At 38.6% G+C, this 15,106-nt stretch overlaps 1 protein-coding gene across 1 annotated transcript in view; it reads right to left on the bottom strand.

Moving 5' to 3' along the window:
• The window catches only part of NBAS (neuroblastoma amplified sequence), a gene marked incomplete at its 3' end in the record, with an annotated part of 67,145 nt that overhangs the window by 34,556 nt on the left and 17,483 nt on the right, over positions 1 to 15,106 (bottom strand). The window contains exons 11-17 of the mRNA XM_009869912.1: positions 7,660 to 7,743; positions 6,888 to 7,041; positions 5,360 to 5,545; positions 3,253 to 3,426; positions 2,872 to 3,005; positions 2,156 to 2,218; positions 1,214 to 1,336 (exon numbers count right to left, since the gene is read on the bottom strand). Of these exons, the coding sequence (XP_009868214.1) occupies positions 1,214 to 1,336; positions 2,156 to 2,218; positions 2,872 to 3,005; positions 3,253 to 3,426; positions 5,360 to 5,545; positions 6,888 to 7,041; positions 7,660 to 7,743 (918 nt within the window). The remainder of the gene's footprint in view (positions 1 to 1,213; positions 1,337 to 2,155; positions 2,219 to 2,871; positions 3,006 to 3,252; positions 3,427 to 5,359; positions 5,546 to 6,887; positions 7,042 to 7,659; positions 7,744 to 15,106) is intronic.

Genomic DNA, 15,106 nt, shown 5'->3' with positions numbered 1-15,106 from the left:
CCTGCTGATCCAAGAACAGCTGCATGAAAACAAGTTTGTAACAGCAACTGAGGTCCATTCAAGTGTTGATCATTGTCCATAACTGCAAAGACTAGTTGCATGCAATCACAGGACAATAAAACTGCATGTTTATTTGTTCCTTAAACTGGAATGGTATTCGTACTGTTGACTCTCTGGGTCCACAGATGTGCATTTACCACAAAGCTTCCTATGCAGAGTCATACGCTCTAACTAAACTTTCACTAGTGAAAATACTATGAAGGGGGTTTTTTTATATTAACTTTTTTAAGTGGCACAAGTTTCAAGTCCAGCTAATAGTGATTTTCTCATGTGTCGTTAGCTGTCATTTTGGTTAAACCACAAAAATGTAGTTAAACCACAAAAAGTGGAAAATCAACTTCCCTACAGAGGCATTGACTTGATCTTTCCAAGGAAAGGTTTTTAGAAGTCTTAAAAAGCTTTTAGCACGCCTAAACTAAATACCACTCTACTATCAGCAATAAACTGTTTTACATATTTATTGTAAAGATTAAAACAAAACAAAACAAAAACATACAAATCAGTGATGGCTGTTTTTTCCAGGGCTCAATCTTTTTATCAGCTTATGCCAAGAACCACATAATAATTCCTCTACAGTTGGAAGATAAATTAAATGATGTAGCTCTTAAAGAGAAAAACTGGAAAATTATACTGGAAATATAAAAGGTGGAAATAATATGTAAAAATCATTAAATTATCCTACCACAAGAGTCTCTGAGAAAACACACCAAAAACAGAAGGCATTTCACAAATCCCAGACTCTCATTAAAATTAAATAGGTCTTAAAGGACTTCACGTTTATTTGTACTGTCCATCATCAGGCAGTACATGGCAGAAAGTTCACCTTTTCAGCTTGTTCACTTGAACACAAATATTGAAACAGATTTGAAGCAAGACCGAGGGGTTTTTTCGATAGGGAGAATGAAGTCGAAATGCTGATCATGTTTATCACCAGTTTAAGAAATGTGTTTTGTGTACCTGGTGTTCATAGAATCATAGAATTGTCAGGGTTGGAAGGGACCTTAAAGATATTCTACTTCCAACCCCTCTGCCATGGGCAGGGACAGTTTGAACACTCCTGTTCCCTCCTGCAACAAAGCAGGTGAGTATGCTCCGACACCTGTTACCTCACCGTCCTTTCCTCCTCATCTCCCGTTCCCCTTCGAATACTCACTTGCGACCCATGTGCCTCGTCAGCCTAATCATCAGCTTCCGTGCCTCCTCCGCATTGTCCTTCGTATCTTTCACGAAGGAAACTGGTTTCTGAAGGCCATGTTTCTCCAACAGCTCTGACACGCTGGAAATTAAAAGCCAACATTTTTGAATCGCGTACAGAGAAGTTGTGGCTGCCCCCTCCCTGGAGATCATCATAGAATCACAGAATGGCCTAGGCTGGAAGGGACCTTAGAGATCATTTTGATCCAGCTTCCCTATCACCAGGGACACCACCTCTTGACTAGATCAGGCAACACATGGGGAGATGTTCAAGGCCAGGTTGGATGAGGCCTTGAGCAACCTGGTCTAGTTAAGGGCATCCCTGCGCATGGCAGGGACGTTGGATTAGATGATCTCCAAAGTCCCTTCCAACCTAGGCCATTCTATAATTCTATGCAACTGTCCCTGCTGCAGCATTTCTAAAGCTGTCAATGTACTGCAAGTGCAGTCTCCGTAAAGTCTGTACCAGTACGGATTAGCCAGAGTAACATTATTTACTCAGAAGTTAATACGGCAGGGTAAATGTGTATCACCAGTAAGCTGATGACATATCTTCACAGCTTTTAGTTTTCGATCACTCAAATCGTTAGGAGTATCAAGATCAAAACAAATTTCCCAGGTAACCACCTTCCACCCTCACAAAATACAAACCAAAACACACAAACAAAAAGCCTTCAAACTTATATTCCAAGCAAAAATAACTGTGCAGTTTTATAATATCCAAGTAGCTAAAATAATTCAAAATTTAAGTTCTGAATACAAAAAAAACCCACTTAAATTATCTTGTGACAGCACTAAAACCAATAAATATTCTTGCTGCTTTCTTGTCATTAAAAAAGTATTTAGCTATGCCTAATGATTTCTGTAAGAAGACATTAGTTACTTTATCAAAATTAAATACCTAAGAATTTGTTCCAGTTCATCTACTTCATCATGAAGAGTGTTAGTCTTATCTGTTTCAGGCCTGCAAAGATATTACACAATTAATACTACATATATATGTATATATATCTCTGTACTTGCAATTTCTCCATTTAATTCATATTACATAAAGATAAGCAGTGTGAAACATTCCTGGATGAAAAATTGAGTGGAACCTTCAGTCTCCCCATAACAAAGCTTCTCCTTCCTCCTGAGACTTTTCTCAGACTCCTTCCTTCCTACATGTAAAAGATACTGGGAGAATGGTATACATCTTCTCCTCATGCTTTCAGCTGCTCAAGAAGTACTTGTCCTTCTCATATAGAGATCCCTCTCACAGGGCCATATTGCTACTTATAAGCTAAGTGCAAGATGCCGCTATCTGTAACAAGACCAGTAAAACAGCACTACTGCTGGGGCTCAATTCCCCAGGCTCTGAAAGTCTAAGCAACCGAATCAGAAGCCTCAATCTATACCATTAATTTAAACTATGTTTTGTTGCATTATCTGGTAGAGAATATACAACGTACAGCACAAGGACATATTTACAAATATGGACACAGCAGCTGAAACAGGAACAGAATATTACAGTAACATAATCTATCCTTTAGTTACTTAACTATTTTTAAGCACTAAATTCACAACTATCTTTAATATATGAAAAATATTTGCAAATAACTAGCTGAAAACATTTACCCATATCCTCTTTGTGGAAGGCATTCCAAGATATCGTAACAGAGAGAGAGCTGGTCATCTCGTTCACAACTATAAATACATTCCAGTGCCGTAATCATAACCTGGTCTTGATCAGGAATAAGTTTTTGCTGACACTAACAAGAAAAGAAAGTATATTATTTTTAGTTCTCTTTTTCTAATTCAACACTTAAGTTCCTCCTGAATATCAACAGATATCTATTACAACTAAACAGTCTTCAGCTGTAATTAGAAGGTCTCTTGCTAACAACTTGGTCAACTTGTTGAAGTTACAACCTGAAAACTAACTTGTGTAGTTTCCTACACTGCAGACACTGAGGAGAACAGTGGTAACCAGTAGAATCATCAGGGCTCTATACTTACAGCGGGTTTTGAATTCTGAAATATCTTCAGAGGTAGAGTCAGGTCTTCCTTTGCTAACGTTACTAAATATTCTCTAAAAAGTGAATTTGCAAGACCAGGAGATTGATTTTCACAGCGATGGAGAAAAGGGATCATCCACTGATAAACATTCTTCACATATTTTTCGTCAGAGGACTGGAAAGTGCAATGAGTTACAGAGAGGAAAAAAAGAACAAGTTCAGCTTGATTGTCTTAAAAAAAAAAACCCAAACAAAATAACAATAAAAACCCCAACCCAACAAACAGAATATATTTCGACCAATATAACCAAAGCAGTATCTTCACCTATAACAAAAAACCAGCCGAAGCGTGTATTCGTCACAGCTTGCACAGCTCACTACCACATCATAGATTAACAGAATGTCAGGGGTTGGAAGGGACCTCTAGAGATCATCTAGTCCAACCTCCCTGCCAGAACAGGATCCTCTAGGGCAGGTCACACAGGAACACATCCAGGTGGGTTTTGAAAGTCTCCAGGGAAGGAGACTCCAAAACCTCTCTGGGCAGCCTGTGCCAGTGCTCCGGCACCCACATAGGAAAGAAGTTTCTCCTCATGTTGAGGTGGAACTTCCTCTGTTCTAGCTTCACAGAATGTCAGGGGTTGGAAGGGACCTCAAAAGATCATCTAGTCCAGCCCCTCCAACACAGCAGGATCACCTACGGTAGATTGTAAAACCTTAAACCTATCAAAAAAGCTTAAACCCATTATTTCTTGTTCTGTTGCTGGGCACCACTGAGAAGAGACTGTCCCCTTCCTCTTGACATCCACACCTCAGATATTTATACACGTTAATAAGGTCCCCTTTCAGTTGTCTCTTTTCAAGGCTAAACAGCCCCAGTTCTCTCAGTCTCTCTTCACAGGAGAGATGTTCAAGTCCCTTAATCACCCTCGTAGCTCTCTGTTGGACTCTCTCCAATAGGTCCCTGTTTCTCTTCTGGGGAGTCCAAAACTGGACACTGTATTCCAGGTGTGGTCTCAGCAGGGCAGAGTAGAGGGGAAGGAGAACTTCCCTAGACCTGCTGGACACACTTTTCTTAATGCACCCCAGGATCCCATTGGCCTTCTTGGCCACAAGGGCACGTTGCTGTCCCATGGACAACTCACTGTCCACTAGGACTCCAAGGTCTTTCTCCATGGGGCTGCTTTCCAGCAGGACATCCCCTAAGCCTTTACTGGTGCCTGGTGTTATTCCTCCCCAGATGCAGGACTCTACACTTGTCCTTATTGAACTTCATCAAGTTCATGAAGCACTGAAACAATCCATCATCTTTCTGCTACCCCATGGCTTGGGGAAACCAAGCAGTACAGGAGTGAAGCCCATCACAGGAGGAAAGCCTAGCTGTCTTCCTCCTGCAACCTCAGAATGAGTGAAACATCGAATGTGCATTCATGTCAGAGCAGCATTACTTCCAGGACACAAGAACGCAAGACTGAAAAGCAAATGTTGAGCAGTTACATAAATCCTAGCAAATTTTTGAAAATTCTGAGAAGGTTCAAGCCCACGAGTATGCTTCTCTGGTTCTTACATACTCTTCAAATGAACTTCAGAGCCCTGTTCAATCTCTAGGTATTTTTTAACCTTTCCAAGAGTTCTTTTTCTATTCTGAAATGTCATGATGAGGATGAACACAGAGAAGATGAAAAACACACATATGCTGCAGAAACAAGCATTAAGATTCTTTGCCAATATATAAGGACACCAGAAAACATCCAAGGAAAACATTCAGTGTTATATCTGAAGCATCATCAACAGCTACACTGAAGATCCTTTAGAAATGGTTGATGAATAAGCAATTCACAGCTTTCAAAAGACTGGATTCATTCACGTTTAGTCCTGTGACTAAGACACAGGTCTTTTGAGAAAACTGAGTCTTTTCAGCTTGTGTTAAAAAAACAAATAAAAAAAGGAAGAAACCCCATCGCAACAAAAAGGGAACAGTAAAAGTGATGAATTCTTGTTGAATTAAAGATAGAGGTTCATTAGACAACTGTCAGCAACATAGGATCTAAGGTAATATGAATTACTGGAAATCAATGTACACTTACCGATATACTAAAAATACTTACATTCTTCATCAACAGTCTCAGCTTTTCAATGTCTTTCATCTCTACAAGTTCCTTCAAAGTTAAGGTTCGATCACCATCAGTCTCATAAACTACTGTCTCAAGGGTGATCAGATTGTCACAAAGCAGCTGCAGACCAGGAATATTCCTCTCCATGCCAAGACGAACAAGGGACAGAGCACAGTCCACCTGAAAAACAATTAAAAACAACCCTAAAACTGCTGTAACAACTCTTTGCCAAAAAAAGAAAAAAAGTCCAATCTATGTCCTGTTTGTGTGCCTAGTTTCTTCTTTTTGCTTAATGGCAATTGTAAGTTCCTAGAAGCTTTTGTGGACTGTATTTTCCTAAATGGTTTGCTCCTTTCAGCTTTATAAAGACCAGATAAAATGCTTAATCTTAATGGATGATATCATTATAGGCTTTTGGCCCAGACACATCCTATTGATGCACGTAAATCAGGAGAGTGCTATTTCTTCTGGAGAACATCACCTCATCTCACTGCATGGAACACGATGGATTGCTTTTAACTACGATTGTCAGTTAACTGACTGAAGTTATGCATATCTCTGCATGTAACTGTGTGACTTTTCTAGTTGACCATGAATTAATAATTTCAATTGTTACGTTTTATTTCAAGAAGATAAAGACAATCTTTTTGCCTGGTGACTGAGAATTCCTTTACACAAAAGATTCTGTTTCAATTTTAACAAATGCAGTATTGGGTGTATGTATTCAGTGAAGCAGACATAAGTCTGGAAGAGTAGAATGCAATTTCATTTATATGTTAGTAATTTAATTGAGCCTTGGTATCTGCTTTTATTTCCATATCTACCAACAACCTGTTAAGATCACAGGGAACTACGATTAAGAAGTCTTGGAGGACTGCAAACTTGAAGAACAAGAACTCGCCCATAAAAACTAACTCATCCTTTTCAGGCAGCTAGATTAGCTTGTGAAGCATGTCAGTGGCAAGCTCTCCTCTTACTTGCAATGCTTATCTTGACCACACAGAGTTTCAAACATCTTTAAAATATGAGGAAAATAAAGGAAAAATAAGCTGCATGGTAGTCCCACAGACACGCAATAATCCTGCCAAGCAGCAATCATGACGGTTCTACATATTGGCACATGACAGTGACGCGTCTGACTACCACGTAACTATATAAATGTCAGTATCACATGACAGATAACAAAGCATGTTTCCCAAAACAGCATTCCCACCCTTACGTACAAAAATTGCAACGGTAAATATTTTTCATAGGCTGCAAAAGTGCTACTGTCTGCTACATTAAGCCAAGTGAAAAGGAATCTACTGGCTTCCTATGCATTCCTGTGGATCAATTATTTGGCTGAGTAAACTTTACACCAATCAAAAGTAAAAACAAATACCTCAAACACCAAAATGAAGACTGAGACAGTGCATATTACAGAAGAAAATGTGACCCACTAATACACATTAAGGAAGCATTGTCTTGAAGACAGCTGATCAGCCCAAGTCAGCCATCATCATTACCTCAAGGCTATTCTCACCTGCATCGCATATTTTTCAATTTCCTGTGCTCTGCTCAAATACCAATCCGTAACAAGACCTACTGAAAGGTCAGTAGTCCTGTACTTCAGTAACTCAGGTTGTGTTTCATACAGAAATTCACCTTCATCTTGTAAAGTTGGTTCAACAATCGTCCTTTAAAAAAAAGAAGTGTAAGTTTAAACACGACTTTTGCTTGTATTTTTTCACATCAGTCTTTTTCCTAAAACTTCTGGTTGTTCTGAAAGAAAATAATACAATCAACCTACCATAATACCAAGAATTCGATGAGATTCAAATGCCAATCACCGTAAGTGTTAATTTTTGTCAGCAGTTTAACATAAGACAGGTCACAAAAGAAAGAATCCTATCTACCAAAGACACTGGTATGCCCACCCTCTGCTTTCCATCTGTTCTTCACACAGTAAAAGGCAGTTTTGTGATCCATTAATGCTGGTATGATCATGTTATGGCTGACAAGTAGCAGGGCAGACAGAAAAAAGAATAACTAAATCAGGATTTCCACCTGTAATCTCCCCTCTATTCACATGCACAAGTTAGATATCGCATAATCACACTGAACACTACGCTGCAACATGGAAGTGTTTGCTCCGTCAGTCTCACTAAGAAAGCTGAAAACACAAGTCAGTGTGTACAGAAACAAGAAGTGAGTCTTCATGGGTATTTCTCACATTTTAATAATTAGTCAGTAAAATCTTCATCTGAAATGTACACAAATATAGAAAAAGCTTTCTGCTTTTTCTAAACACTTACCTGCATTCCGCTTTTTCACACCAGTCTTCTTCACGATGTTTCTGCTCATTCCAAGGGAGAATTTTCAATGTCCCCTGCTTGTAACTGGTATAAAAAAAGGGGAAGCTTTATACAATGTATTTTTTTAATTGTGATGGCATTCAGTTAATGGAATACAAAGCACGCACATGTGTTTCAGTGAATTCATCAGTATGTCATTCAATTATAGTAACAATTCTTTTAGAATTATCACTTCTTAATGAAGCTTTACAACTGTGATTTTGCCTGTATTATCTGTACAAACATATACTCTATCTATATCTAAAAATTTACTATAAAAATGAATTTATTTTCTTACTGACCATACATTTAAAATCTTAAAAATATTAAAAAATTCACCACATGCTTTAAGAATTTTACCACTTCACAGTAAGTATTCTAACTTCACATGCTGTCACAGAAGACTGAAATGAGTGAAAACTGTCATCTCCACAGCTTAAAAAAAAAAAATCCTTTACATGTTAGCACAAATACTTGTACTGAAACAATACAAGATATGCCCAGCTGTTCTGATCTCCTCAAGAAAATCTCATGTGGTCTTCTGACTACAAACTTCCACACTGAAACATTCTCTAAATACAGAGGTTGAAGAAAAAAAAAATAACCACAACCAACCAAAGCTATTTAAAATGAGGATTAGGACCTCCACGGGATACTCCTAGAATGATTACTTATGGCTTGCTGTTGTAGGCTAATTGTTTAAGCAGTATAAAACCTGAGAAAGCTACATAACATAAACTAAGGGGGCAGAGAAGAGCCATACAGGTTCTGGCACTTGCAGAAACAAGAAATAAAGGATGTGCAAAGTAAAGACATTGAAGTTTCAGCATATTACAGCAATAAGGTATTTTAAATTTCATCCATTTTCTCCTGACCCTGATAATAAACAGTAACAGCAAAATTACCTGGTGATCCCTATTTAAAAACTAACAACTGACACAACCTTCTTATCCCTCAAAGAGCAGCACTGTAACTCAGTAGCTTAAAAAGAAATGCAAGTCCAACAAAATAATCAATTTCATGAATCAGTAAAGAGTCAAAACAACAAACTAAAAATCAGTAACGCCATCTCATTTAGTACCAACCATTAAACATATTTACCAAGGCAAAGTAGGCCCATACCAACTGCCCTGTCCTGCACACCCACACATTTCTCCCAGAAGGTCAGCCACCTTTCTTGCTCCTCCTCTCTGCGCTAACAAATAATAACCATGTTCTATCGCAGTAATCCCAACCCTCTAAAGGCAACATGTCGTAGAAATCCAGCCATAGATTGGCAGAGACAGATTTGCAGGCTATAAAAGTCAAAAGAAAGGAGATGTACAACTGCTAATTCCTGTGTCTCAGCTACAGTAACATCTGTGTTCCAGTTCAGCTGGACAAAACACAATTATCTTGGCAATTAGGCACCATGTACAAACATCACTGAAAAATAATTAATAAAAGGAAAAAAAATCAAATTAACATTTAAGGTATAAGCACCAAGAATAAAGTCACTTTCTGATTTTGGTAAGATTCACCATTGGTCCAAATATTCTTGGGTGCTGGGGCAGGGTTGTTGTTTGTTTAAGTATTGGATAACATAATCTATCAATTAATTTTAAATATCCATCTTTGAAACTGGGTTCATGAAGTAAATTAGTAAGGTCATATTTCAGATGTCATACATGACAATGTGATTCTAAAAGGCCCCGTCCATAGTGAAAAAGTTTCTATCATTTGAAACGTCAAATAACAGAAAAGCCAAAAAGCATGATTAACATTCCCTTCCAAAATATAAAATCAAGACAGCATGAGTAGGTCTTTGTATTACAGTCAAGAATGTTCTCCGTTTCTATGTTCTATTAAACATAAAAGAAAACTGAGATAAATGTTATTGCCCAAGACAACTTCTTTTCAGAGTAAAAAACTTCTATTCACTTCCTGGTAGGCTTAAGACATTTCAGGGGGGATTGGTTGGTTGGTTTGTTGGTTGTTTTGTTTGGGTTTTGTTTTGGTTTTGTTTTATGTGGAGAGGGTCTTTTGGGGGGTTTGTTTGTTTGTCTGTTTGTTCAATTTTTAATATTAACGAACCTTCTTACTGGTGAAAACAAAAAAAAAAAAGAGAAAGCAAAAGCTTTTATATAGCAGAGGACAGACAAAGGTTTCATATTAGAAGCTGCTTCAAATCGTATCTTCAAAATTGTAGCAGAACTACTGAGTGAACAACAGTAAGAGAAGATTTTCAGGTAACAACTCCCAATTTCACAATACAGATAGCTTTTTTCCCTCAAATGTTAGATACACATACTAACGTCTAGTGCTCTGCCTCCAAAAATTGTAATGCGAAGATCTTATTTTACTCTATTAAATATATACACACACATATATATAGTATGGGCCTGTTAAACACTTCAAAAATGTTTTATTTATAAGATTCAGCTGGCAAGGAGCAGCTGGCAATGAAAGCTCTCAAAGGAGCCTGAGGGCTTCAGGAGTTCCGGAAGGTGAAGAATCGCAAGCCAAGCTGAGAGAAGCACTCACAGCACATCTTGCCCTCGCCTTAGTCTCCCTTCCCACCGCTCTACACCCAGCACGAACAGCACTGGGTAACCTGTGAAACAGAGTCAGTCCCTCTCTGCCAGTGCCCTTCTCATCCACCCCTTACTAAGACAACATATTGGTTGAGTCACCACCCCTAGAAGTATTTCAAAGATGTGCAGAGGTGGCACTTAGGGACCGTTTTAGTGGCCAGTGTCAGGTTTACAGTTGGACTTGATCTTAAGGGTCTTCTCCAACCTCAGTGATTCTATTCAAGAGAACAAAAAATGCGTCCTTATGCCTCTTCCAAACTTGGCCTTTCACATGAGTTGCTGGAACACCTAAATGATGGGAGAGAAATGGGGGGGAGGAGGCCACGACACATGACAAGTGAATCATTTTATCAAGATCCATTAGAAAACTGCAGCAGATACCATTTATCCTATTTATTTGGAAAGTAAATTCCTGTTCCAAGCAGCCACATGCAGACTGTTCATGGCTCTCTCAAGAAGATCATCTCATCTGACTAAGTCCTTCCATATAACCTCAGAGATCAAAGAGGAACTTTTGGGAAAGTTGCTTTGGTTTGGCTGTTCTTTCACTGGTTGTTTTTGTTGTTAGCGAGAAAGAAGTCATGAAACTTAGTAAGGAAAGAGGTACATATATTTAACGAATATTTAAACTTCAGGAAATTTTTCTTGTTTTGGCTAATGAATTCTTGAAAAACCACTAGAAACAAGCAAAGAGAGCAGAAGTTTAGAATGCAGATTTAAAGCCATCCATGCATGAATACAAGATTTGAATGACAAGGACTGAAGACCTAATAAATAAATAAATAAATAAATGAATGAATTAATAAATACACTGATCCAAGCCCGTACTGCCTAATAAATAAATAAATAAATAAATAAATGCACTGATCCAAGCCCGTACTGCCAAATACTACTTTGAACATATTCTTAATTAAGCTGCTACTTTCTGCATACTTGCCACAGACGTGCCAAAGTTGAATCCTGGAATTACAGGACCAGTAGTAGTAGGTTTATGATAAGAGCTGGCAAAATTTGCAAATTTTCTTAAGTGATCTGAGTATCAAGATGAATTATGTTTATTCCCTCCAGTTATCCTTCACATAGTTAAGTCACTTTCCTGATCCTGATAAATAATTACTAGAGACTAAACAGCTTAATTTTTATGCAAGCAAGAGTTATCCACCCAGTCTATAACCAAAAGTTACTAGAAAACACTTCTTTGCACAGACTGATGCAATTGCCCATCTGGCCCTTCTCGGTAACTCATTTCATAAAATAAATCATATTTCCCTCTTCCCATCTAAAAGCGGGTATTTTCCTCCCTGTTACTGTAATGCAAAATACACCTGGGATTGCCTTGAAAATTCAAATTGCTTCAAACAATTTTTAAAAATACATTTTAAAATAGAATCCTTTCCAATTAACACAAGTCCTGGATTCCTTAAAAACAGCTTCTCTAACATTCCTCTATGATTTATAGTTTCAACTTAACTTGAAAGTTTATTGCTTAAGAAGAAGGTTTGCTCAGGAAGAACTCACTTGATTTGAGTTCACAGGTTTTGCTCTCTTTCTTTGATAGTTGCTTTTCTTCCTCCTTTCCCCTTACCTCCAAACTGCACCGAGGAAGCACTGTGCAGATGCCTCCCTTACTCAGAGTACGACCGAAAAAAGTAAAAAAAGAGACAAGCAACACGAACAACCAAAGGTAAGAAGCCTGTGAATGTCTCTTGTGTAAAAGCCAGAGGAGAACAAAAAGTCCTAGAGGAAAACAATCAATATGCTAAGACTGATAGAAAGTTCTTTTTTTTTTTGTTTCACTTCAACAGGATGTGACACTTCAGTGCTTTAATTTCCTACAACAACACTGTAAGCACTGAGGAGACTAGCAGAGATTCAGGTAAAATCACAGAAACATAGAACATCTTAGTTTGGAAGGAACCTTAGAGATTATCTAATCCAACCTCCCTGCCATGGGCAGGGGTGCCCATAACTAGACCAGGTTGCTCAAGGCCTCAACAGTAGATACTGCTTTACACCATATGCAGCTAAGCTGATAACTACTCGCTGCACGACATAGAAGATAAAACACCGTGTATTTGGGTTCAAAAAGAGAAAGATTTCTTGGAATATAATGTCATGGAAGTCTATTGTGTCTAGAAAATACCTAATTCCGGAACATTTGAGCCACATACTACAGACACCTGAAAAACTTCACATAAACATTGTAATGCGTTTGCTTGTAGCTATTTTACTCCCTTGGCAACTCTGTTGGCTATTTGCCTTCTGGCCAACTCTACCAAGAATGATCTCGTTTCAGCACGAGGTTTCTGAATAATTCATAGAATAGAATCATGGAATGTGTTGCGTTGGAAGGAACTTCTGAAGGTCATTTAGTCCGATCTCCCTGCAGTGAGCAGGGACATCTTTAACTAGACCAGGCTACTCAGAGCCTCATCAAGCCTGACCTTGAATGTCTCCACAGATGGGGCCTCCACCATCTCTCTGGGCAACCTGCTCCAGTGTTTCACCACCCTCAATGCAAAAAAATTTTATCCTTATATCTAGTTTAAATATAACCTCATTTAGTTTAAAACCATTACCCCTTGTCCTGTCGCAACAGGCCTTGCTAAAAAGATTGCCCCCATCTTTCTTATAGGTTCCCCTTAAGTATTCAAAGTCTGCAAGAAGGTCTCCCCAGAGCATTCTCTTGTCCACACTGGACAACTCCCTCCCTCTCAGCCTGTCTTCCTAGCAGAAGTGTTCCCGTCCTCTGATCATTCCTTGCAGGAGTGAAACCTACAGTTGTCCAGACATGTTAGTTCAAGAAGTACTATAACCATACTTCAAAAGTTTTTCATGAAAGCTTATTAACAGACCTCATCAAGAAATACTAAAGAGGAGAAGACTTTTAAGCACAGGGGAAAGAATCATCAGGCAGCGCAATCCTGACTGGGAAATGTCTATTGTATCTTTCTTCCCTTCTCACAGCAGAAAAAGTTATATAGTTTAAGTCAGGTGTATGAATAAGCCATGGAAAAGTCTTTTAAAAGTATTTTCTGCTCTGGTTTAATTTGCCATTTTTAAAGTATTCAGGTTCATCATAAGAATAAATTGAGAGGGGAATTCTAGATTTTTAAAGCCCTCACCAAGAGTCAGGCAGCACTCAGTAACTATCTCCTACATGCATCAAAAAACCCCACAGCTAGAAAAAGATACAACCGCAAAACATCCTAGTAGAAATCTGCAATGACAGAAAGTCAGGATTAGTAGATAAATTTCTTGCTATGTTCACAAAAAAAATCCCACCACTCAGAGCTGCTAACTTCATTCATCTTGCCAACAATGCTAAAAAAACAACAAACAAACAAAATTATATCCATAACTCCCTCCTATCCCCTACATGACTGCATTCAACTGTCCTTACCTTCTCTCCTCATTCTCAAGACTTCAAATTCAAGGACTGGAATAAACCAGTCTCAACAGTAACAAAGGATGGGAGAACTCCATACAAAGAAATGATTAAAACACTATTTATGTCAACATGTATCACAAGGTTTTTTTCTTAGGCGATAGTTATGTTTTAGCACTGATTTTTTTTCCCCTCAAATTTCCACTATCAGGAACTCCAGTGACTCATGCAGAAACAGAAAACAACAAGATTTTGGAAAAGTAGCTGTTAAAATGGAAGCAAGTCAGCTCAGAAAGATTTCAGGCATCAAAGCATCATTTGCAAACTCAAAAAATTAAACGCAGAAGAGACAGAGAAGAAAACGAAGTCAGATGTGAACATGGGCACGCAGAGAGGGAGGGCTTTGGTTTTCTGACCCTGCTTCTGTTTACAGCACACGCAGCAAATCCAACTGAACTGGGGCACATCACAAGAACCAGTACGCCCCGCACACCACCCGTCAGTCAAACTGGGCTGCCAGTGGGGAATTCAGGTGGCACAGGGAGCCGGCTCTGTGGGTAACAGACACTCTGTGCTACCGCACTCACAACCCACTGGTGTCTCTGCTGTGCAATGCTGCTCTGCACTTCTATCCTACAAAGCGAAAGAGCACAGAGGTCACAGACACGCAGCTGAGGTCTGCATCGCCGTGTGCTAGGGGCACACCCCTAAAATTCCAGACACGGGGACAGATCACTAAATCAGGGGGCCTTCTCTTCCAAAGAAACTATTCAGCTGAGCCGTACCAGAACTCTACACAAATATTAGAGTGAGGGGGGTATTTTTTTTTCTATATTTTGTCTGAGCCACTGCTTCTCCCGACCTTCTTTCCTTCTCCTTTTTAACAGCAGAATAAATATGATTGGAGCCCTGTAAATTGACAGATTACGGAGGCATTCAACTCTATTTCTTCAAAAAAGCTGACTTCTCATGTATTGCTCTTTTCACTCTATTGTTTACATCGGCTTGGCAATTCCTCCCATTCTTTTCCTTGACAAAAGAGGCTCATGCTATTGTAGTTTCTGAATTCTACCAACTGCATTTATTCAAACCTGCAGATTATTTTTCTCTCCAAGGACAGGTTTTCAAAAGAGGAAGGTCTAATTCAGTTTTAAGGTCAGACTCCAATTCTTTCTATTGCCAATGGCAACTGTGGAGTTTTTTTTTCCTTCAAGACCCCTAGTTGAGGATATGAAAATTTTTATCATCTTTTCACTTGTAAACTTGTGCACACAGAATCCAAACTCCAAAGTAAAAAGGCAATTCGCCCCAACACAGTTAGGAATCTGTATCTCTTTGCTGAAAGACACATATTTTTAAGAGCAGGTTTGTGCTTGTTTGTTTGGTTTTTTTCTTAAAATATTTTGGAAGTAGATGAATCTTTAACTTTTTTTTTAAAAAAATCACA

The sequence above is a fragment of the Apaloderma vittatum genome, unplaced genomic scaffold, assembly GCF_000703405.1.
Source record: "Apaloderma vittatum isolate BGI_N311 unplaced genomic scaffold, ASM70340v1 scaffold4525, whole genome shotgun sequence".
NCBI classification, from domain to species: Eukaryota; Metazoa; Chordata; class Aves; order Trogoniformes; family Trogonidae; genus Apaloderma; species Apaloderma vittatum.
Note: the sequence above shows the minus strand (reverse complement) of the source record. Positions and strands in the feature narration are given on the sequence as shown.